Below are 26,299 nucleotides of genomic sequence, written 5' to 3' on the forward strand. Positions count from 1 at the left end.
CAATTCCATAGTGAACTCATCCATACATCTCATTTCATATGCAGTTGATGGCACGAGCAGGGCAGCGGGTACAGGAATTGCTCTCAGGAGACATTCCTGGATGCGCTTGTGTTCCTTTGCGAAGCCCTTTAAGTCATCCTTTGTCAACACCTCTGTCGATGGCTTGTCCCTTTTCGAGCCCAAAGTTAAGGAAACTTTGACCAGGTGTGAGCAGGAAGGAAAGACTTTGTTTGCCGTCAGAGTCCTTTTTTCCACTCCTACCAAACCCTACCCCAAGGATTAAAAGGGAGGAAAGATGTGGTTCTGAAAAGCCCACAGAGCCTTTCTGGATACACATGGTGAACCCCCCCTCCAGGGGCAGAGAAGGGGGCAATAATGGAAAACGCCACCTTCTCGGCAGAGAAGGTCCGCAAAACCAGGGCAACAGAGACCAGTTCTTTGGGAAGCCTACCATCACTCCTGAAAGGAGGCCCGACTGTCCTACTATGGAGGCAGTCGGGGGTCGCTTATCTTTGTATCTAGATGCCTGGCTCAAAATAACAAACGACAACTGGGTACAAAGTATAGTTTCCAGAGGATATTTCATTTCTTTCGCCACTCCTGTCCATTGACAACAAAAATCCCGGACATTCCACCCAGTTACAGGGAACAAGCAACAGTAGAGGTCCAAACGTTGCTAAGAAAAAGAGTCATTCAACCAGACAGGATCCGGAACTTACTCAAGATTCTTTTTAGCTCCAAAAAAGACAGGGGACTGGAGATCTATTTTGGATTTCAGCAAACCAAACAGATCTGTCAAGAAAGAGAACTTCCGGATGGTCACGCTTCAGTCGATACTTCCCTTTTTAGGGAAAGACAATTGGATGTGCTCGATACATCTACAGGATGTGTACTACCATATAAAAATGGCCAGACCATCCAGGGATCATCTGTGCTTTCAGCTGGGAGCCAGTCATTACCAGTTTTGAGCCCTCCCCTTTGGTCTCACTACAGCCACCAGAGTGTTCACCAAATGTATGGCAATAGTCACGGCTCACCTGAGGCATTTAGGATTCCAGTTGTTTCCGTACTTAGATGATTGGCTCCTCACCGCCACCACCAGGCATCAGCTGATACAAGCCAGGGACACCACTCTTACACTCTGCAGTCATCTGGGCATTACAGTAAATTCAGAAAAATCTGCCTTGTTGCCATCGCAACATATCATTTTTATCGGAGCAGAATTGGACACCACCACCACCACTTTGTGACTTCCAGCAGAAAGAGTGTTACTACTTTGTCAGCAGGTCCACAATATTATATCCAAAGACAAGGCTCCAGCATCAGAAGTGCTAAAATTGTTAGGCATGATGGTCAGCTGCAATATTAGCGATACCATCGGATTCTGCAATGGCTGTTATTCACTCAGTGGTCTTACAAAGAGCTCCCAGTGTCTCATCTCATAATGATCACAAACACATGCAAAAAGGATCTTCAGTGGTGGTTGACCTCTCTTCATGTAACAATAGGTCATCCTTTTGTCCTACCCCTACCAGCAGCCAATGTGACCATGGACGCTTCCCTATTAGGGTGGGGAGGGCATTTTCAGTGAAGAACAGCCCAAGGCACATGGACCGAACAGGCGACACATCTGCATGTCAATGTCCTGGAGATGAGAGCGGTACTTTTGGCATTGCAGTACTTCCAGGACTCTCTTTCTCTGAGAACAATTGCAATTCAGACAGACAACATGTCGGTGGTCTGGTACTTGAACAAACAAGGAAGAACCAGGTCCTATCCCCTTTGTCGCGAGGCCCTAAGGGTATGGCAGTGGGCTACATCCACCCAGCACTTTCTGTTAGCAACGCACATCCCGGGGAAATCCAACGTGATAGCAGGCAAACTGAGCAGGGCAATTTTGTTGCCTCACGAATGGTCCCTCAAGAAAGAGATAGCGGAGATAATTTTCCACAGGTGGGGCCAGTCTTGCTGCAACCTTTTTGCCAACCACATGAACACAAAATGCAGAAGCTACTTTACCCTAATTCCCCCTCCGGGAGGAGCCCCAAGGGATGCACTCGTACATGATTGGCCTCCAGGTCTCCTCTATCCATTCCCACCAATTCCCTTGATAACCCAAAGTATTGCAGAAAGCAAAAGCCCTGGGAAGGGCCATCATTCTAATAGCCCCTTATTGGCCTCATCAGATTTGGTTCCCCTTCCCTCAACTTCATCTGTTGGAAGAGCCTTGGATTCTGGACCCAGTTTCAGATCTTTTGACGCATTCGTCGGGGGCTCTTCATCCCTCTCTTCAGTCCCTGAAACTGACAGCGTGACTGCTCCAATTCCCAACATAGCCAGGTTCCATAACCTCTCGAATTAAATGCAGCATATATTGCTATCTTCTCATAAGTCATCTACTAGGAAGCTATACCTTAGCAAATGGAGAAGATTTTCTATGTGGGCTTCTCAAAATGACATTGATCCCTACCAAGCCTTTATTTCCTCCATATTAGAGTTTTTGACTATGCTTTTCAGTAAAGGAACTGCAGTAGCAACAGTTTAGGTACAACTTGCCTCTATCTCTAATTTTCACCTTGGCTTTGAAGGATTTAACATAATGTCTCACAAGCTATCTAAAGCCTGTCCCAAAGGGACCTTTCATCTCAGACCACCTGTGAAATCCCCTTATACCCCATGGAATCTAAATTTTATGCTTTCATGCATTATTCTCCCACCTTTCGAAACAGCTTCATCATGTGATCTGAAATATTTCTCATGGAAGACTATCTTTTTAGTAGCCATCACTTTTGCCTGTAGAGTGTCAGAGCTACAGGCCTTCTCCATAAAGCCTCCTTATTTGATTTTTCATGCTGACAGAGTGTCCCTGCGAATAAATCCTTCATTTTTACCCAAAGTTTGTACTGATGCTAACCTTAACCAGATAATAGATTTGCCAGTGTTCTTTCCCAAACACACCAACAACTTAAGAGTATATGCTGCACAAGTTTGATGTTCATAGACAGCTCAGATTTTACCTCGATAGAACAAAAGAGTTCAGAAAATCAGAACAGCTTTTCGTTTCCTTTTCAGACACCAGAAAAGGTATGCCAGTGGCAAAAACAACAGTCTAAATGGTTATCTGATTGTATCACATTTACTTATTCAGCTACTAATCTACCTTTACAACACAAAATTAAGGCTCATTCTACTAGAGCAGTGTCCACTTCTGCTTTTTCTGCTAGGCTTCCTATAGACAACATTTGTGCAGCAGCCACTTGGTCAAGACTTCATACCTTTATCACTCATTACAAAGTTGACAAGGCCTTCAGGGACAGGGCCTCCTTTGAGTCTACTGTCCTGAAAAACATACTCCCATGAGCCACCCGAGAAAGATGGTGCTTGGAACGCTACCCATCTGTAAGAATGAACGGCGAGATAGAACAACTTCACATAAAGAAGTTATGTGCTCACCATAATGTTCCATGTGAGTTTTTCATCTCGCCTTCATTTTTGCTTGCCTCCCTCCTACCTTCTCCAGGGTTTTTCAAGGACCAAGATACTAGTTTTATCCTGGTTGCTCAATCTTTCTATGGGTTTTCTCCTAAAGAGTGATAGAATGGCACATGGTATTATTATATGCAGCAAACAAGATCTGAGGTAACTCTAGGTGCATCATGGGATAAGGACTTTGCCTCGAGCTGCCTGAAGACCTCGAGCTTTGTAATAGGCCGACTCGGAGCTGAGGATCAGCTCCGAACCCATCTGTAAGAATGAAGGCGAGATGAACAACTGAAATGGAATGTTATGGTGAGTACATAACTTCTTTTTATCCTCATTTGCCCCATACTGGCCTTGTCAGATTTGGTTTCCCTTCCTTTGGCCTCATCATCCTCATCCTTCCTGGATCTTGACAGCCCAGACTCTCCTCCCCAGTCAGTCGCATTCTTTTATTATCCCACAAAGCTTCCACCAGGAAACTTTACAGAAGTAAATGGAAATGATTTGTTTGGGTGCAGGAAAAGAATTTAAATCCATTTTCAGTAACGATTCCTGTGGTTCTTGAATTTTTAGCTACAATTTTCATTGAAGATGCTTGGTAAAAGTACAGTTAGCTGCCATTTTCAATTTCCATTAGGAGTAAATAACTCAACTTTAGCATCCTCAAAACTTTGCAAAGCCTTTCTAAGAGGATCTTTCCTACTTAAACCTCCATTAAAAGATCCCACTCCTCCTTGGGATTTGAACATTGTTTTGCAAACTTTAGTACTTTTTGGTGGCTATTACGTATACTAGAAGAGTATCAGAATTACAGGCCCTTTCATCTAAACCTCCTTATTTGACTTTTCATAAGGACAGAGTATCCTTATGGACCAATTCTTCCTTTCTTCCTAAGTTGGTGTCAGAATCCAATATTAATCAAACTGTCAGCCTTCCAGTCTTATTTTTAAATTGCTCAAATAAAGTAGAGTATATGTTACACCTTTTGGATGTTCACAGACGATTATAGTTTTAGAACACTTATTTGATTCTTTTTCAGAATCAAAATTAAGCAAACCAGTTTCTAAAGTGACTGTAGAGAAATGGTTATCTGATTGTATTACCTTTGTTTACGAAAAATTGCTTTACCAAAACCACCCAAAGCTTGTTCCACCAGGTCTTTGGCAATTTCGTCAGCCTTTTTATCTATATCTTCATTGGATGATATTTGCCGGAACTTGGGCTAATTATCGTGCATTTATTGCTCATTACAAATTGGCCTTTGGCTCAGTGGATTCTCAGGGATATCCTTCCTTAGAGTCCTCTCAGGATTTAGGTAGCTGGGGACTCAGTCCCAACAGTTGAGGAATGAATGAAAATGAAAACATCAGATATAAAGTTATGTACTCACCATAATGATTCATCAGGGTTATCCATTTTAATTTTTCCTCATCTTCCCTCTCACCAACCCTCTCCTTGTTTGACTCTTGAAAGGCTCGAAAGATGCTGGAGGAACTGTTGTTCCTTTGAGTCCAAGATTCTGTTATTTTATCATTTCCTTCTGGTCTGCAGGTATAAGGAGCAGCAAACAAGATCTGAGATATGTTAGGTGACTAGGACATTATAAGTAAAGGGAGGAACTTGAGAGTTTCAGTGAGAGCTGGAAGAAGCGCCAAGCTGGATCCAAGGATCAGATCCAAATTCAACAGCTGAGGAAGAATGAAAGTGGAAAACACAGATGGAATGTTATATGTAATGTACATAACTTTTTTTTTCAGCTGTCTTGTCATGCCTTTCTATAGATTCCTATCTGACTACTGTTCTGTTAGCCAGACTTTTCCTTGAGAGTATTCTTCAGTTAAGGCCAACCAGAAGGGTAGTGTGGCACCTGCTGGAGACATCTGAACTGGCTGCAGACTATGCTATAAAATTGCTTTCTTGAAAGGCCATTTTCCATGTGTCGTACTTCTGTTAGGAGAGTCTCTGAACTTCAAACAGTTATGGCATCAGAAACTTGTATAATCTTTTATTGGGATAGAGTGGCCTTGAGAACAAACCCATCTTTCATGCCTGTAAATCAGACTATACAATTTCCAGTGTTCTTCCCAGTACCTCATAATAAAGAGAAAGGCTTTTATGTTCATTTGATATACACAGACAGTTGAGATTTACTTGACAAGGACCAAAAAAAGAAAGTATGTTCAATTGTTTATTTCTTTCAGACACGTCAAGTTCAGAATATCAGCATAGACCTTATCTAAATAGTTAGCTAACTGCATTATGTTTTGTTATGAACATTGAAGCAACTTTCTGAGTTATAAAGAAGAAGCTCATTCTGCTAGAGCAACAGCTACATTTGCAACCTTTATTAGGAATGCTTCTTCTCAACACATATGTGAGATGGCTACTTGGACCTCCAGTCATACAATTTTTTTTTTAGATACTGTAAATTGGAAGTGCTCTGCAGGGGCAAAGCAGGTTTTACTGCTGCCATCTTACAGGATCTTCTAGTACCCCCACTATTAGGACTGACTGACTGACTAATAGGGCAAATGCTGCATTAGTACCTGTTCTATGGTTTATGAATACTGCTGTAGTAGTAGTGATCCTTATGATTAATATAGTATAGCTCTGGCCTACCATAGCAGTAGATATTCAAGTGCAAGGACTATTGCCACAGTAGGGTTTCCTTTACACCTCCCCCCACTCCAAAAAGAAAAGCTACAATAATTTGCAGCCTACAAGAAAGATGTGACAAGGGAGATCCACATGCATCTCCCTGGCTATTTTTTTACTAAGGTTTACAGATCAGGAGGTTATTCTTTAGCCCAGAATGATCAGACTTGACCCTCTTATGAACACGTATCTCAGTCACATTTTTTGATATTAGTTTGTCTTGAAGCTCACCAAAAAGAATGAATGATGGTATGGGCTGCTGTCTTCTTTCTACCCAGCATCAGTCTGACATCAGCAGCATGAGGAAGAGACCAGCCTGCTGTTGGATGTCTGGGAGTCTGGCCAGTCCCACTGAAGTATGTTTGCAGCTAATTCTTATGGTTTATGAATACTACTTCAACACTGATCCCTGGACTCGAGCATCTGTTGTTATAGTAATTCACAGCTGTATGTTGTTAATGGTCTTATTTAAGTTGTGTTTTCAAACCGCCACCGTGTTGTAATCATTATGTTCTATCTTTCTTACCTTGTCCAAATTCATGTTGCCAAGGCTTCTGGGATTTGAGTAGTCAGACAATTTTCTGTATTTCTGTCAACACCAGAGTCATCTGTCACCCTGGAAAAATATTCACATCTTAAGTTAATATGCCAGTATGTTTGTCCTTTATTAGTCATAATCAACGTGAAAGACGTACATCAGTAATAGTGGTTTATTTCTGGTGACATTTTTACTGCAGGATTTTATTCCATGTGCTGTCTCTTATAACACCTAATGAAAATGCCTGAATGTAATTTTCTAGAGGCATTTTGAACTGTAAACTATGACATACTCTTAACATAAGAATTTTCAAACTTGGAAGTCTTGAGTTTTAATTAACACCCTATTTTTTTAAGTTAAAATATGCTTGTACAAATTAGTTTAATTTAATAACTAGTCAATAGTTGCATTATAGTGTTTGAATCACTAATCATATACAACACTCTTACTCTTCTGATTTCTGATGTGCTGAGGAAAGAAGCATTTTGCATTAAAACCAGATGTGAGAGTGTTCAATCTCGCCGTTTGTTCTTACACATGGGTTCGGAGCTGATCCTCGGCTCCGAGTCGGCCGCTTAGCAAAGCTCTGCATCGAGAAGAAGCTCGAGACCAACCTATCTCCCACAATTCCCTCTGCCCTTACCTCAGATCTAGTTTGCCGCTGCAACTGATCACATCGTTTGAAGAGCTCTGAGCCAACTTCAGATAAGATATAGCTTTTTTTTCTAATAGAATTTTGTTCTAAAATTCTTAGATTGTGAGACTTGTTAGTGTGTGCGTGTGTGTATGGTCTATGGTTCCGATTGACTAAATTATTAGTGTTTGAAAACAGTTTTATTTAGTTAGGATTCCTAGGGCCTACCGCACTTACTAAATATCGGATTCGACTGCTAAAGTTGTACTAATCACTTCATATTATTACTTCTCGGCCTTTGGCTAAGATTAAGTGTAGTGATTGTTATTTCACTGGTTATTGTGACATTTTTTGAATTTGACATGTCTGAGAAGGTTAAGTCAGGCTTTAAAAGATGTCGGTGCGGACAGAAGATGTCTGTCACAGACAACCATAGCTCCTGTGTCTACTGTCTTGGCCCTCTCCATCTTCAGGAGGACTGCTCCATATGTCACTCATTTAGTGGAAGGGTCATGACAGATAGGCGCAGGAAGCTTATGGACAGGGGTCTTCTGAAGCCTGCTTTTCAGGAGGCTTTAGATAAGTCAGACCAGACTTCTAAATCTTCGAAGGAGTCGAAGACTTCGGAGCCTACGTCATCGGCTCCAAGTTCTTCTTTTAAAGTTCATTCACCGGTTCCACAGACTTCGGGGCCGAGTATCGAACTAGTGTCTGTCACCGAGCCTCGAGTCTTGGAACCGGTGACGGAACTGCCACCTCCTGCTCTTTTGAGGTCGGCACCATCCTCGATTCCTTCAACGCGGTCTTTCAGGCCCCTCTCCGACACCGACGTAGATCGTGTGGTGCAGAAGCTGATGGAGAACACGGCCCTGTCCAAACTCATTGCAGTCTCCTCTCAGTTGGTGTCGAGACTCAAAGGCCTTCCCTTGTCTCCATCTGGTCCTCCTCCGAGGCCTACTCAGCCCTCGGAGCCGGGAGAAGCTGATCTGTTGATAGTAGAGCCCTTGGTGCCGGAACCATCTCTTTCTCGGTCGGCACCGTTGACCTCGACTCCGTCGGAACCACTCCCGGACTCGCGGAGCCGACGATCTATCCTTGGTTCCGGGACCGAGAGTCGAACTGATGTTTCGGTGCTGACTCTCCCTCTCGGCACCTCGGCACGGATCGCCTCGGCCCGTCCTCGGGGTCGGTGCCCTTGGCTTCTGCGTTGGAGATTCCTCCGCATTCTTTGGAACCGGGGGATTCTTCGGCTCGGGGTCCGGGGGCCTTCGATCTTATGAGGAAGGTATTGTCTTCCCAGACAACTACTTCAGCAGAAGCAACGTCTCCCTCCCATAAAGGCCCGTTGTCCTCTTCTGCACCTACGACTACTCAAAAGCGTCAAGCACCAGTGTCTCAACCGCTCCCAGAGGGAGCCCCCTCTTCCTCGGAGGCTTCATCGGATGCCCCCCCCCGAGGAAATCCCGAGGAAAAGATTGTGTAAGAGGAGGCACTTGGATTCTCCACAAGAGTCCTTAACATCAGACACTGACTTAGATGAGTCAGAAGGGTCCCCGAAATCACCTTCAGAGGATGTCTCCTTCTCTGACATCCTGGAGATCCTAAAACAGAGAGGTGATTGGCAAGCCTTACCCCCTTCTGAGGATGAGTCAGTTTTGCTGAAGGCATTTGGTGCTCGCCCTTCTTCCTCCTGGGTCACTCCGCTCTTCGACGAGTTAATGAAATTGATTGCTCGAAGGGCATGGGAGACACCTGACACAGTGGAGCCAGTTCCCAGAAAGCCTAATAAGTATATTACGGCCCCTCAGGATAAGGCATACCTCACAAAGGGAGCTCCAGTGGATGCTATGGTGGTGGCAGCGGCCACTAAGAAGGAGATGTCTGAATCTTCCTCATCTGTCCATCCGCCTAACAGAGATTCTAGGACCATGGACAGATATGGGAAGCGCATTTTCAGTTCAGCGACTTTTTCCATGCGATCACTGAACTATTTGACACATTTCACACGTTTACAGAGGGATCTAGTCAAAGAGTTGGGAGATACCCTCCAGGGTACTACAGATGCTGCTGTCGCGGATAAGGTTACAGCACAGCTCAATACCCTTACATCTATTGTAAACTCGTCCATGAGGCTCATCTTGTATGCAGCCGAAGGGTCGAGTAGGGCTGCGACTTCAGCGATTGCTCTCCGTAGACAATCCTGGATGCGCCTATGCTCCTTTGCGGAAGCCTTCAAGTCTTCCTTTACTAACGCCCCTTTTGATGGTGCCACTCTTTTTGGCCCCAAAGTAAAGGAGACCCTTACCCGGTGTGAGCAAGAGGGAAAGACTCTGTCTGCTGTCGGAGTCCGTTTTTCCACCCCATCCAGACCGTACCCCAAAGGGCAACAAGGTGGAAAAATGTAGTTTCGTAAACCCCAGGGTTCTTTCCCAAGCACACAGGGTGATGCCCCCTCCAGAGGCAGAGGGGGGGCAGAAGTGGAAGACGTCGCCCTGGCGGCAGAGGGGGTCCGCAGAACCAAGGCGACAGGGATACTGTCCCTGGGAAGCCTTTCCAGCACTCCTGAAGGGAGGCCCGACTGTCCTGCTCTGGAGGCAGTCGGGGGTCGCTTAGCTTTATACCCTCAGGGCTGGCAAAGTCTTACCTCAGACAGATGGGTAAAAAGCATTATTACCAGAGGTTACAAAATTCCATTTCTATTTCCCCCGTTACCACAGAAAAGATTCCCAGATGTACCGCCCCATCTGCGAGAATCTGCAGCCATAGAAATTTCAAGGCTGCTAGAAAAAAAAGAGTCATCCAACCAGTCCCGGCGGACCAAAGAGGATTCGGAACTTACTCAAGGTTCTTTTTAGTTCCAAAAAAGACAGGGGACTTGTGGCCAATTCTGGACCTAAGCAAGCTCAATACCTTTGTGAAGAAAGAAAAGTTCCGGATGGTCACGCTTCAATCGATCCTTCCATTCTTACAGAAGGATGACTGGATGTGCTCAATAGATCTCAAGGACGCATACTACCACATCAAAATGGCCAGAGCGTCCAGAGATCACCTGCGCTTCCGGCTGGGAGCCAGCCACTTTCAGTTTCGGGCCCTGCCCTTTGGTCTAACCTCAGCCCCCAGGGTTTTCACCAAATGCATGGCAGTGGTAGCGTCTCACTTGAGACGCCTAGGATTCCGGGTGTTTCCGTATCTGGATGACTGGCTCCTTACTGCCACCACCGAGTGTCGACTGATACAGGCCAGGGACTACACACTCGACCTTTGTGTTCAGCTAGGGATTTTGATAAATTTTGAAAAATCTGCCTTACAACCATCACAGCATATCTAATTCATAGGGGCAGATTTGGATACCCGTTCCTTGCTTCTAAGACTTCCCCCAGAAAGAATAGCTTCCCTACAAAAACACATATCTCTACTTCTGTTGTTCAAAAAATCCCCAGCCAAACTGGTTCTGAAAGTCTTGGGACTCATGTCAGCTTCCCTCATTGCAGTTCCCTTGAGAAGACTACACATGAGAGTTCTTCAATGGCTGCTGTTCGCACAATGGTCGTTCCAACAGTTACCGCTGACACACGAAATTCACATTACAAACACCTGCAAAACACACCTGTCTTGGTGGTTACAGAATTGCAATCTCATCGGCGGCCGACCGTTTGTGTTACCCACACCAACAGATACAGTGACCACGGACGCTTCCCTGATAGGGTGGGGAGGCATCTTTCAGGGACAGACAGTCCAAGGCGAATGGACTAATCTAGAGTACAACCTGCACATCAATGTCCTGGAGATGAGGGCAGTGTTTCTAGCGTTGCAACACTTTTCCTCCCTTCTACCTCTAGGGACCATTGCAGTTCAAACGGACAACATGTCCATAGTTTGGTACATAAACAAACAGGGGGGAACCAAATCTTACCAGTTATGCAGAGAGGCCATGAGAATTTGGCAATGGGCAGAGTCCACGGGTCACTTTCTGATAGCAACGCACATCCCGGGGTTATCCAACGTCATAGCGGACAGGTTGAGCAGAGCCATCCTGTTACCTCACGAGTGGTCCCTCAACCAGACAGTAGCGGACATGATATTCCGCAAGTGGGGCCAGCCTTGCTGCGATCTGTTTGCGTCTCCAATGAACGCCAAATGCAGAAGCTACTTTGCCCTATTACCCCCGCCAGGGGATGTCCCCAGGGACACTCTGGCTCACGATTGGCCCCCGGGTCTCCTAAACGCCTTTCCCCCTATACCTCTGATACCGAGATTTCTCCAGAAAGCCAAGGATCCGGAAAGGACTGTAATTCTCATTGCCCCATTCTGGCTTCGTCAAATTTGGTTTCCCTTTCTTCAAGCACACCAAATACGGGAGCCCTGGATCCTGGACCCGGTGCCAGATCTACTGACTCATTTGTCAGGAGCTCCCCACCCGTCTCTCCTGTCCCTCAGATTAGCAGCTTGGCTGCTCCACTTCCCTTCTTAGCCAGGTCTGATCTTCTTTCTCCGGAGGTTCAGAACATTCTAATAGCCTCTCATAAGGCTTCCACTACAAAAATTTACACTAGTAAGTGGAAACGTTTTGTATACTGGGCAACTGCACAACACTTAGATCCCTTAATAGCCCCACTAAACAAAGTTTTAGAGTTCCTATCCATGCTATTTCACCAAGGAGCTTCTACGGCCACCTTGAGGGTTCAGTTGGCTGCTATTTCTAACTTTCATGTGGGGGAGAATGGAGCACCTATTATGGCTCATAGGCTTTGTAAAGCCTTTTTAAAAGGATCCTTTCATCTTAGACCACCAGTCAGGTTTCCTACAGCTCCGTGGAATCTAAACCTTCTTTTATCCCAGCTAATGCTACCACCCTTTGAACCAGCCTCTTCCTGTTCCTTAAAGTTCTTGTCCTGGAAAACTCTCTTTCTAGTAGCTATCACTTCAGCCAGACGAATGTCGGAACTCCAAGCTCTTTCCATTAAACACCCATATTTAATTTTTCACCCGGATAGGGTATCTTTACGCACCAACCCCTCTTTCCTCCCCAAGGTTTGTTCAGTCAACAACATTAATCAATCCATTGAACTCCCCACGTTTTTCAAAAACCATTCCAATAAGCTGGAATATATGTTGCACAAGTTGGATGTTCATAGACAACTCAGATTCTATCTAGATAGAACGAAAGATCATAGAAAAGCAGACCAGCTCTTTATAGCCTTTGCAGACAACTAAAAGGGCATGGCAGTGACGAAGCGTACTCTATCCAAATGGCTATCTGATTGTATTACCTTTGTTTATACTGCTACTGATCAAAGTTTGCCCACCAAACCAAAAGGACATTCTACTAGATCAGTTTCCACATCTTTGGCTCATGCGGCCCGCCTACCTTTGGATACTATTTGTGCGGCCGCCACTTGGTCTAAACCACATACATTCATCACTCATTACAAAGTGGATAGGATTTCCAGGGACAGGGCAACCTTTGGTTCCACTGTGCTCAGGAACGTTCTTCCGTGAGTCTCTCAGGGTCACGGAGCTAGGGACGCTACCCATGTGTAAGAACAAACGGCGAGATTGAACACTCTCACATAAAGAAGTTATGTCCTTACCATAACGTTCCATGTGGAGTGTTCATCTCGCCTTTGTTCTTACATTCCCACCCTCCCACCCTGAGGTCAGGAAGAACGTCTGGTTTAGAGGTCTGGTCTGGTTCTCCCGCTACTGGTTTCTCTCTGTTGTGCTGCTGGTTTCAGTTACGCCCCTTGTATGTATGTATGTTTACAGTATTGTTGCTGGATCTGGTGTTGTTTTGCAAACTAGATCTGAGGTAAGGGCAGAGGGAATTGTGGGAGATAGGTTGGTCTCGAGCTTCTTCTCGATGCAGAGCTTTGCTAAGCGGCCGACTCGGAGGCGAGGATCGGCTCCGAACCCATGTGTAAGAACAAAGGCGAGATGAACACTCCACATGGAACGTTATGGTAAGGACATAACTTCTTTTTTATGCTGCATAGTAGCATGTATGTCACTGTTTCAGAAAAAATTGCTGAAATTTTTGAACAATTGGAAATATGCTACTTGCTGGTTATATACACTTCACTGAATGGTATTTTGTGCAATTCATTGAAAAAGAGTAGAAATTTGATGAAAGCAGGGGTTTTACAGGGTTATTTCATCCCTCAGGTGTAGCATCCCTAGAGTTTTTCAAATAGTGCAAAGGATGCAGCTGTTTTTCAGTCACAAGTTTGTTTGACAAATGGCTTTCAAGCAAATTATGTGGATTGAAAATTATTTAGTCTAATTTTCAGAGGCTTCATTTCAAAATGCAGGAATCACTGAAAAGCCAGGAGAACAAATGCTGGTACAAGTTGAATATTTGTTAACAAACATAACATGCAAGTAACAAAAAGGTATTAACTCTGTAGATGCGGTATGTACAGAATGTGTTTGACAAAACTAGGGAACCCTTCAAAGGGCAACAGTTTAGATGGCAGTCTTTTGTTGAGTGTAAATATTAGGAGAAGGAAGGTCATTGAAAACTGTGCATTTACTGAAAGATGGTATTGTTGTCCTTAGAGAAAGGGATAAGCATCAAGAGGAGAGGTAAAGGAAATAATGGTCCTTCAGGTTATGTGCAGAAAATGTCAACAAGTCTGCCTTCATAACTGTTCTGGTTACATTTTGTTTACTCAAGATATGTTATACTTTGGCAGGCATTCAAGTCTTCTGGATCCCGGCATGTTAGTAAATATTCAACAACCAATTATACGCACTGATGGCACAGTTTTACTGGCAACAGAAGCAAAGGTAAAATTTTCTGTGTTTTTGTCAGCTAGGACTGCAGTAGACATTGTGTTATTCTTAGATTATATTGTATATTGTTGGTCTCTGAGTATGCATTTTTGTATTTAACAGTATTTGAAAGTTATTCATCAGCCCAGGGAACGTATACTGTATTCCGTTATTAGCAGCCTGAGTTTTGGAGAATTTTCCAAAGTCTGGACATGGGAGACAGATAGCTAACGTCTGTATTATTTTGTCTCCACAGTGATCTTTATAGTAGACCAAGGAATTTGATTGTTCCAAAGAGACTGCTTTGTTCCCCATGTCATAGGACATTGTATGATCTCATGCATTGGTGGATATAAAAAAGTAGTAATAACGTTCAACTTTTTTTCAGTTGCACTCACCGTTCTTAATGTCAACATGTCTTTCTCACAGTCATAATGGAAGGGTAGGATTAGGATGGGAGCACAGAGAACCCCAAAATGTTAACTGAGAATGCAGTAGAGTGTGTCATTGAGCATCATGTTCTCAGATAAAAAAGCAATAATTTCATTTATATTAAATATTTTTTGTATTACTGTTACTTTTTAACTTGGCTTTACTGTATGCTATCATGTTTTCTTTTAATATGTTATTAGAAGTCTCCTGCAGTAAGTTAATTGTTGAGATATAGTGCTTATAGTAAGTCCATAGCATAGTTTTTTTTCCCTGTGTTGTGATTCATTTCCCAGGGAGCTAGATGCTTTCTGTTGGCATAGTGTCATGCACTAGGAAAAGAGAGCATATTCAGCCCTTGTGCCTCTCATTTCTTTTCTGCCATTTACACAGTTCCTCTCTCAACTCCAATGTTCATCATGGATATGTTCTTGTGCTTGAGAACTGGAAAGTACAAGTCACTTAAGTGTTTATGTTGTTGCCCAATTGTGAGTCAAAGCCTGCATCAACATTGCTGCAACTGTTTGGGGGAAGGGCATATCTGACACTGCTGTTAAGGGCTAGCATCCTTATCCAGCTAACCAAAAAAAAAAAAAAAAAAACAGTAGCGTGAAGTTCTACTTGCATTTTGCAAAACTGACAGAAATTAGACAGTTAAGGTACTTGCTCAGGTGTCAGTAGAAGGAGTCCTTATGATACCAGACCAGTCTCAGGGTGAAGGATGAGAAGAGCAGCCAGTGACTACACTTTCCAGAGGATAAATTCATCCCCAGGACAGTGTCATGCATCCTTTCATGTCACTAGCTCCTGCGCACCTAGTAAGGGGTCAAGCTTGCACTCATTGTGTGCTTCAGAGAATGATGAGAGGACCACAAGAGTTGCATACCCAGAAAATGCATTAGGGAATTGACTTAAGGAATCAGCAACATCCATCCACTAGACAAGCAGCAGGAGCTTACATGCAGCCAGGCTACAGTGAAGGAGTAGTCCCTAGAATCACCAGGTACATACTCAGTGGTAGTACTCAGGAAAAAACGCTCTGAATCTTCCCATCTAAGCCAAGCAGGGCTCACCAGCCTACTCAGGGATGGCTTGCTGGGGCCTTCAGAACCACCAAGGGTTGCAAGACAGACCCCAGGCATTCAATGTTAGACTGTTTGCCTGGTTGGATCTGTCCTTACAGGTGAGGGAGCACATTTTTAATGAACATGAGATAATGTTAAACCACAGGAAAAAACACACCTCCGCAAGCATGTACCATGAAGGGTCTCCTCCAAAAAACTGTTAGTACTTATCGTTCCACAAAAATGCTGGATCACGAATAAGATATGAATTGATTTATTAAAACACCAAACAGTAAAACAAGCACAGTGGGATTGAGCGCGCTTTCATCTATCACATTCAGACTTCATCAGAATCCATCAAATACCAAATAAACTGTCCTTAAATACATTTCCACTTAATTGGATAATTGACAAAATGTGTATCCAATTATATGAACAATAAATATTATATACAAAGATAATATACAACAATGACCATGGGTAATATATTATTAATCAACATAGACAGTACAAAATGTAAAAGTGAGCCATGAATAAGTATATATTGCTCAAACACAAAAAATAAATAAATAATAAAATTTATATATAATAATAATTCCACATTTAAAATAAAATGAAATAATGCATAAAACTTTAGATATCTAATAACAATTGTATTGTAAATACATCTTGTAATAACATAAATGTATTTGCTCCAGGAATCATCCAAAATCAAACCCAAATAAAATAAGAACCCTGCTATTAACTATATGTGTGTGAACTACACTAACTGTTTTCACAATTAGTTGTTGTGGTGTTAAAAAATAATAATGAACTGTTAGTTCATACCAAAAAAATCGTGCATACTACTAATGGTAGGAAATATGTTATCTGGCTACCATGACAGCTCAAATATTGTTGTTTAATTTAATTTAGGGTTGTTGGATAAGATTTTAAGAGCTGGTTTTATGGAAAGATGGTCATTCATTCCGTATGGGCCACAGGCATCCAGCCTAAGCTGCCAAATCATTTCCCTGTATTCCCAATCACCACCCCTCTCGTTCCTTTTAACCTCCTCCAACACCCAGAACTTGAAATTGGTTTTTTCACACATCCCTGTGTGTCTATAAAGGGCGTTGTTAATATTCCTTGTATTTATGTCTCTCATATGTTCATATACCCTTTGTTTTAACTTGTTTTACCGATATAATAATTTCCACAGGTTAAACATAGAGCCAAGTAAACCACCCCTTTGTGTTGCAAGTGTGGTAGCCCTTACTTCTTATTTTCAAATTCAATTTACTAAGCCAGAGAATTTTCTCTCCCATTATAAAAGTACATTGACCGCATCTACCACATTTGTAGGTTTTCTCTGTGTATCACCTCCATGGGAAAATCTCTTTCTCTCAAATAAATTCTTAAAATTGTCATTTTTCCTATAACCAAATCTTAATGGTTGCTGAAAGATAGAGACATCACTACTAATGTGGGAGAACATATGCCACACTTCATTTAAACCCCTTTGTATCCAGTGTATACTTTTATGGTAGGTCAACATTAAACGGGGTATGTTGTTATTGTCTGTATTTTTAATCATAGGTCTATTAGGAACTGCCATGGTTTGTACATTCACACATAGGTTGTGTGTCAACAATGGCCTGTATTGAATGTTTCTTTTTCTCAGAACCTCACGTTTGACATTCCTAATCAATGATCGTGGGTAGCCTCTATCTCTAAAAAACCCCTGTATTAAGTCCATTTCCTTGCTGCATAAACCATCATCACTTGTCATACGTGAGGCCCTGATCATCTGTCCCTTAACTATATTTTTCCTAAGGTATAAAGGATGGTCACTGAACATAAGAATTGGAAAAACATTCTTTTCTAAAGACCTTGGACTCGTATCTATTACTCCCTGTATTCTTTGTGATGGTCACATCCAAATAATCTATATGGTCTGTACTGTATTGGAAGGTGAACTCTAAAAAGGAGGTGGTTGTATGTAGATATTCAATAAAACTTTTCACCTCCTCAATAGTCCCTTTCCAAACCATAAAAATATCGTCCAAAAACCTAAGATATGTAATGACATTTGTCCAAAAGTCTGATTTAAAGACATGTTCAAGTTCCCAAAACAGCATAATGATATTGGCATAGGTCGGGGCACAAGCCGAACCCATAGCCACACCTCCCAATTGATGGTATATGTCCCCTTGGAAGAATAAAAAATTATTTTTCAATACCAATTCCATATTTTCTAGGATTAACCTGAAGTCGGTTGCATTAAATAAATTAAATTCAACCAACATCTGCTCAAACCAGGATAACCCAATATCATGTGGTATAACAGAGAATAGATCACGAACGTCAATAGTTACAAAAATATAATTTTCATCAAAAGGGACCTCATTAAATTTAGTAAGAAAATCCCACGAGTCAATGAGTATGTGTTTGTAGTTTAAATGAAAATTCTTCAATTTCATATCAACGAAAATAGCAAGAGGTTGTGTTTTGGAACATTGCGAGGTCACAATTGGCCTGAAAGGGGGGTTATGAACATCTTTATGAATTTTCGGAATTCCGAATATTTCAGGAATCACAGGTTTAGGGACTTTAAAATAATTATATAGGTCAAGATCTATAAGACCCTGTAAAAAATTGTCGTCCAACCAATAATCAATTTTATTGTAACAGATGTTCATTTCGTTTCTGGACGCAATTCGATATCTGTCCCTTTTACTTAAGATGTCAAGCATTTTCTGAGTGTAGTCCCACAAGTCCATCAGGACTACACCACCCCCCTTATCAGGCTTCATAATTCTAATTTTGTTATTGCCCTGTAGTTCCTTCAAAATAATATTTTCCGCTCTTGTTAAATTGCTGTAATCTTGAATTCCTTGATCACCCTTATAGCCCTGTCTAATCATGTAAAGTACATGGGTCTCAAAACTGGCTATATCCCGTTGTAAGGGATATAATGTTCACAACAAGCCCTGTGAAAGCTTCTCCATTCCCATCACCACCTTTAGCAAGTCAACACTAAGTACCATTTTCCTTTCACATGACCATCAGTGCTAGTAGCCTCTTTTCAGGGGAGACCCGAGTTAGTATTTATACTGCTAGGGGAAATTTGTCCAGGGCATCGGGGAACTTCCCATGCTCATGATTGTTGTGAGTGGGACTCATTTTGGAGGAGCACTTCCTGTTTCAAGAGCAGAGGCAGCCTGGAGAAACAAAAAGACAGATGGAGAGAGAAGGACATGAGGGAGTGGTAAAAGAAATGAGGGAGAAATAAATATTGAGACTGGACAATGTGTGCAGGATTCTGAGGAAATGTTTCAAAGAAACCTGTTTGATGGAGACGAGTCAGCAAATGATGGATGTATAATTAGAACCCTCCAGTTGGAAGGATTGTGGGATAATTTATTTAAAGAAGTGGTGATGCAGAGTGAGCCAGAAAATGAAGTAGATGTTTCTTGGGGGGGGCATTATGGAGAAAATGCAAAAGGAGGATGAAGAGACAATTCTGAAGAATGGTGGTGAGATGGAAAAGAAAACATATGCAGAGAAAGTAAAAGAAGGCCAAAGTGAAGTAGCAGAAAATAAGTCAGAATACAATGGAAAACAGAAGTACCTGGTAAGGATTCAAAGTAAAAAGACAAAGAAATAGACAGGTATGAAGTTTGGGGCACTTTAATACCCTTTGGGTGTAAAAACGCATGAGGTTACAGCATTTATTCTTATTTAACAAAGAAATATTTTGTGACAGTGTATTTGACTGTTTTTTCATGGGAATATTTTCTTGGAGAATATGAAAAAAAGAAAGACTGTAACCCATGGAATCTTTATGTGATAAAAGCATTTAACATGGAAGCAAAGAAGAAAATCCATGTACAATTTTAAACAGAGGTAAAAAGATAGACTTTGAAAGGACATTTGAAAGCTTTATGTAAAGAAGTACTGGACATTGCAAAAGTTTATGACTAAAGGGGTTTGTGGACTAGTGGCTGGGATTGTAATATTGTGTCAAAAATAGAAAATATATTCATATACCAAGCATGATAAATGTGGAGGGTAATAGGAGACAACTCAAAACATGTTTTTTTTTTGTTTGTGGAAAAGAAGGACATTTGATAAGTAACTGTGAGAGAAGGAAATGTTATATTTGTAGGGGAATGGGTCATGATGCAAAAAATGTGAACTGAAATGTTATAAATGTAACAAACTTGGACATTTACAGATGGATTGCAGAAATGAAAATAAGAGTAAAAAAATGGAAATAGAAGAAAATGGGCAAAGATAAAAAATAGAAGCCGTAGAAATAGAAGAAAAATAGATGAGAAAAAAATAAAAGAGGACATAGAAGAAATTTCTGATATAAGTAGTAAAGAAGGCACAAATTGGGAAGTAGTACAATGGGGCAAAAAGAATTCTGTTGGTGAAAGGGTAAAAGACAGAAAATATAAAGTGATAAATACAAAAGAAAAAAGAAAGGAACTGGATGAAAAAGAATATATACAGCTAATGATTGGGGCCTGCTATAATGGCTAAGGCATTTGGCTCACAGACACACAAGGTACAGTGTTTGATTTTCACCTTGGGAAAGGAAAACAGCCAGGCTTAGAATGGCCTATTAAGAAAGCTAGCCTACTAATTAGCTATGAACTTATGAAACCACAAATTTAAGGAAAAGGGGAAATGAAGACTTGAATGCTTTCTGTAAATGTGAATACTATTAAGAAAATGGTAAGAAGACTAGGAATTTTGGAGTGGTGTAATACATGTGATGCAGATGTAATTATATTAGAAGACAGTATTTAAAGATAAATCTAGAATTTGGGAAATTATTCTGGAATAGCCATAGTCTGTAGAAATACAGTAAAGATATTAGCTGTAACTTTAGCAAAAACAAGAAGATTAACCATTGTACATTTAAAATGGAAAGAACAAGTATGTGGAATTATATATAACATTATATGCTTGTAGTAATTGTAAAGAAAGGAAAAGCTTATTTCATCAGATTGTAGACTATATAATGATAAATATGAATTTTATAATAACAGGAGACTTTAATTGCGATTTAAGAGGCAAGCGTAAAAAGAAAGGATCCAAAAAATAAACTGTCGACAGTCCAGTGCCAACCTAACCAAAGTGCAGTAACCAGCAACTGACTAAAGGCACTTGTGAAGAACCAGGCAAACCAGAACTAGGCAGAATTGTCACTTTTATTCATAAACTTAAAAACACATAAACACTTAACTGATTCACAGCATTTTCATACCAACAAGACTTCATTGGATGAGTGCTTAAACCTACTAGCACTGTTTAAATACTTTTCCCCCAATACTTGATCAATTAATGCAAGTTCAATTAATTACCAAATTAAAACAATTTAAACTTATGCAAGCATATTACCTAAAACCACTAAGAGTACTTGTTAGTAAATGTAAAAGATTATTAAATATGTAAAAACATTGTTAAAAGCTTTGTAAAGCAATCTGAAATGTTAAATGCACTTAGAAAATGTAAAAAGAGAGATTAGCCTAATGGTCAAGGTATTTACCCCACAAAAAACAAGTGCAGGGGTTCAGTTCTTACAGGAGGCAACCAGCCAGTCTCAAAATGTCTCACAAAGGCAGCCAGCCCATACCAAACCATCAAGTGTCCAAAAGTCATAACAAAAGTTTTGACATTAATTTACACTGCTAAAACTCTAAGTATACAAACATATATGAAGTTTCAGGAGATGGCTGCCCTCCACTTTAAAACTAGGACTAGGGAAAATTTTCTTTCAACCCAGGTGCTCTATTAGCTTCCAAAATGAGTTGCCAGTATACTTCTGTGTATTCAATCTTTGTTTCCCATGGCCCACCTCTAGGGTCTATGGGCACTTCTTATAGTACAACAAATGTAAACTTAGATACTCTACAACTAAGAGTATGTTTGTATAAGGCATTTTCTCATCCTTAGACCTAATAGCATAAGTAATATTCTCCTTTTTAGCCTGCACTCAGTCTTCCCTATATAAAATGCCTCACAATCACATACCAATAGGTTCATAGGTTGGTACTAGGCTATCAGCCCTAGGGCCTATACAAGCCTAGCCATAACAATTCCCTGGCTATTTCTTCCCACATTATTTACTTTCCTGGACCCTTGTCTAGCAGGGCGACTGATGTGATCCCTGGGGTGAATTTTCTTTCTCCCATCCAATCGTCAAGGTTCCTCTTGAAGAGGTCCAAAGAGGCACTGTGCTTGACATGTATGGGCAATCTATTCCAGAGTCTGGGGAGTCTCTGGGTCAGGAACCTATCCCTCCAGCATGTTTTGTTTATTGTGATGACAAGGTTTAGATCCCTGGAGCGTGTAGCTTTGAGGGATTGGGATTTCTTTAAGTGTAGCATGTCCAACAGCTCTGGGTTAGACATGGCCTTGTATGTTAAGCAGAGATCACCTCTGAGTAGACGATATGCGACAGAGTATAGCTGGAGTTTTTTAAGGCGGTCAGCGTAGGGCATCTGCTTTAGGCCTGTGATTCTTTTAGTAAGGTATTTCTGAGGCTTTTCCAGTTGTTGCAGATGTCTTGAGAGGTACATACCAAATGGGGCGTTGTATTCTATAATGGGTCTAATGAGGGATGAGTACAGTGGGACAATGACCTCCTTTTTTCTGGATGAAAATCCCTTCGTGATGAGGTGTGCCACATAGAAAGATTTCCTGACTGTTGTGGCGATGTGGTTATCGAAGGTGAGACCACTGTCCACCTGTGTCCCTAAGTCTCTTATCACACTTTCTGTGTTTAGTGTACTGCCACCTATATGGTAATTCATGGATACATGTTTTTTCCCAAAGGGGATAACAATACATTTCTTGGCATTGAGCTTGAGCCCATGGCTCTGGCACCAAGCATCTGTTTCTGTAAGGCCCTTTTGTAGAGTATCCACATCATTTGGGGATTCAATAATGGCTCCCAGTTTGCAGTCATCTGCAAACTCTGTTAGCCAGATTCCCTTAGTGTTGACCTGTACTTCAGAGAAGTAGATGCCAAACAAGAGCGGCCCCAGGACTGAACCCTGAGGTACTCCACTTGTCACTTGTCTGGAGCTGGATTTGGAGTCGGCTACTTTTACAGTGTGGGTTCTATCAGTAAGCCATTTAGCAACCCATTGGGTGACATAGGGATTAATGCCCAACTTAGTAAGTTTATCTATGATTCCAGAGTGGGGGATGGTATCAAAGGCCTTGGCAAGGTCTAGATAGGCTGTGTGGACCACCTTACCCGTGTCCATGGCTCTGGAGACTGATTCAAAGAAGTCAATCAGGTTCAGGAGACAAGATCGGCCCTTCACAAACCCAAACTGGGTAGGGTCCAGTGTTTGAAGGTTGCCAATGTCTTTGTTTATAAGTTCCATGATAATACGCTCCATGGCCTTGCAGATAAGGCTTGTCAGACTGATGGGACGGTAGTTTACGGGATCCAAGGTGGATCCCCCCTTGTGGATTGGGATAACTGTAGCTCTGCGCCACTCAGTGGGCACGAAACCTGAGGTGAGGCTATGATTAAACATGACACTTAGGTGAGGTGCCAGTTCATATTGTAGTTCATGTAGTACACAGCCCGGGATGTCATCTGGTCCCATGGATGCTGTATTCTTGGCTTTAGAGAGTGCGTTTTGTACCTGTGTGGCCGTTATTACTGGAATTTGGCAATCTTCCGGTATTGAGATGGGCCATTTAGGGGTGAGAGGGGGGTGAAGTTGGCACTGAATCGATCTGCCAGGATATTGGCAATATCCTTTGGATCAGTATATTTAATGCCATTCTGCTCAGAGCAGATCTGAGCATTGCCATTTAGATTCTTGACATAGTTATAGAATGCTTTGTGGTTGTCTTTGGAATCTTTGGCAATTTTATTTTCGTAACTAGCTTTGGAGGATTTTATGAGGCATCTCAGTTTCTTACTGAGGCTAGTAAGGGAGTTTTTTGCATCCTGGGATTTTCCTCTTTTCTGCAAAAGTTTCTTCCTTTTGTTGTAAAGTTTGTTTATGGCAGGGGACCACCAGATTGGCTTCCTTTTTTGGATGAGAAAATTTTGGTTCTATTTGGGATGGCACGATTCATGCATGAGTGGATGTGCTCGTATATATGATATATATATATATATATATATATATATATATATATATATATTATATTATATATTGTATATTATATATATATTATATATATATATATATATATATATATATATATATATTATATATATATTATATATTATATATATTAATCCAGCACTATTACAATTACTATACTTCTTCTCCCAATGTGAATATCCCTACATTTTATTTATTTATTTGACATTTGTTGACCATGAACGTCCGACTGGGTTGGGAATCCATTTTCAGCAGAGGCCCAGGGAGAAAAGCTCCACAAAGTATAACAATGAAAATACAAATGAAAATAGAAAAACATTTTACAAAGATGAAAAATAATTATACAACAATAAAAACATTTTACAAAAATGATATGTAGTGATAATTACAGTTTCAAAGGAAGTATAGTTTACATACTATGGATGGTTTTAAAGGCATAATGCCAGCTGAAAATTATTAGTCACATTATTTTTGTGTATGGTGACATCACGTAGTTCATACTGTCATATGTTATTTTGTGGGTAAGTCTTAAAAAGTCAGTAGTAGTATTACTAATATACAGTGGATATAAAAAGTGTACACACCCCTGTTAAAATGCCAGGTTTTTGTGATATAAAAAAATGAGACCACACTAAATCATTTCAAAACTTTTCCCACCTTTAATGTGACCTATAACCTGTGCAATTCAATTGAAAAACAAAACTGCTAGGGGAAAAAAAAGTACAATAAGCTGGTTGCATAAGTGTGCACATCCTTAATTAAACTAATAGTTTCTTGAAACACCTTTTGATTTAATTACAGCATTCAGTCTTTTTGGGTAGGAGTCTATCAAAATATCACATCTTGACTTGGCAATATTTGCCCACTCTTCCTTGTAAAAGTGCTGTAAGTCTGTCAGATTGCGAGGGCATCTCTTGTGCACAGTCCTCTTCAGGTCAACCCACAGATTTTCTCTTGGATTTAGGTCTGTGCTCTGACTGAGCCATTCCAAAACTTCAATTTTCTTTTGTTGAAGCCATTCTTTTGTTGATTTGGATGTATGCTTGGGGTCATTGTCATGTTGAAAGGTGAAATTCCTCTTCATCTTCAGCTTTATAGCAGATGCCTGAAGGTTTTGGGCCAAAAGTGACTGGTATTTGGAACTGTTCATAATTCCCTCCACCTTGACTAAAACCCCAGTTCCAGCTGAAGAAAAGCAACCCCAAAGCATGATACTGCCACCACCATGCTTCACTGTGGGGATGGTGTTCTTTTGGTGATGCGAAGTGTTGTTTTTGCGCCAAACCTACCTTTTGGAATTGTGGCCAAAAAGTTCAACCTTGGTCTCATCAGACCATAACACATTTTTCCACATGGTTTTGGGAGAGTTGCTGTATTGTTTTGAAAATTTTAGGCAGGCCTGGATGTTTTTCTGTGTAAGAAAAGGCTTCCTTCTTGCAACCCCTACCCCATAGCCCAAACATGTGGACAATACTGGAGGTTGTTGTCACATGTAGTACACAACCAGTAGTTGCCAGAAATTCCTGCAGCTCCTTCAGTGTTGTTGTAGGTCTCTTGGCAGCCTCCCTGACCAGTTTTTGTCTTGTCTTTTCATCAATTTTGGAGGGACATCCAGTTCTTTGCAATGTCACTGTTATCCCAAGTTTTCTCCACTTTTTTGACGAATGTCTTCACTGTGTTCCATGGTATATCCAATGCTGTGGAAATATTTTTGTACCCTTCTCCTGACTGATAATGAGATCCCTTTGATGCTTTGCAAGCTCTCTGCGAACCATGACGTTTGCTGTAGCAGGCTACTGAGTAAATATCAAGAAAATCCTACTAGGACAGCTGAACTTTATTTGGGGTTAGATGGTGGGTATGTAACCTAAGATTGAATACTGTAATTAAATCAAAAGGTGCTTCAACAAAGTATTAGTTTAATGGTGTGCACACTTATGCAACCAGCTTATTGTATGTTTTTTTTATTTTTTTATATTTTTTCTCCTAACAGATTTGTTTTTCAATTGAATTGTACAGATTGTAGGTCACATTAAAAGTGGGGAAAATTTTGAAGGGATTTATTGTGGTCTCATTTTTTATATCACAAAAACCTGGCATTTTAACCATTAATGGATGGAACATATGAGGAAGTATCCTTGAATGAAATACATATATCTTATAAAAAATAGACCTGTGTTTGGATGATATGTTATATCAAGGACAGATAAATGAAGATGAACATAGGTATATGACAAACCAACATCCTATGGTATCTAATATATTTGGGATACCCAAGATCCATAAAGGACTTAACAACCCTAAGTTTAGACCCATAGTGGACGGAAAGCATTCCAAAAATTGTTTTATCAGCAAATTTCTGGATTTTCATTTACAAAATGGGATGATGGGCTTCCCCTATACAACTAGAGATTCATGGCAATTTTTAGAAAGGCTGGATAAGTTAATATTAGATGACAACATTATTATGGTCACTATTGACATTTTTAATTTATTTTCTGTTATACCCCATCAAGAAAGATGTGAATGGTTTGAGACCCAGTTAAGACAGGTGTATATGATCAAGATGATATAATCGTTTGTCACCTTTATGGCG

General features: G+C 41.0%; 1 protein-coding gene across 10 annotated transcripts in view; it reads left to right on the forward strand.

The window, feature by feature from the left end:
* NR2C2 (nuclear receptor subfamily 2 group C member 2) overlaps nt 1–26,299 on the forward strand; it is a 1,701,781-nt gene that overhangs the window by 1,015,475 nt on the left and 660,007 nt on the right. For all 10 annotated transcript variants that reach the window (XM_044078621.1, XM_044078615.1, XM_044078617.1 and 7 more), the window contains one exon: nt 14,000–14,093. In XM_044078621.1, coding sequence (XP_043934556.1) covers nt 14,000–14,093 — 94 coding nt within the window. The remainder of the gene's footprint in view (nt 1–13,999; nt 14,094–26,299) is intronic.

This window comes from Protopterus annectens, chromosome 7.part1, assembly GCF_019279795.1.
Source record: "Protopterus annectens isolate FY-2018-M chromosome 7.part1, PAN1.0, whole genome shotgun sequence".
Classification (NCBI taxonomy): Eukaryota; Metazoa; Chordata; order Ceratodontiformes; family Protopteridae; genus Protopterus; species Protopterus annectens.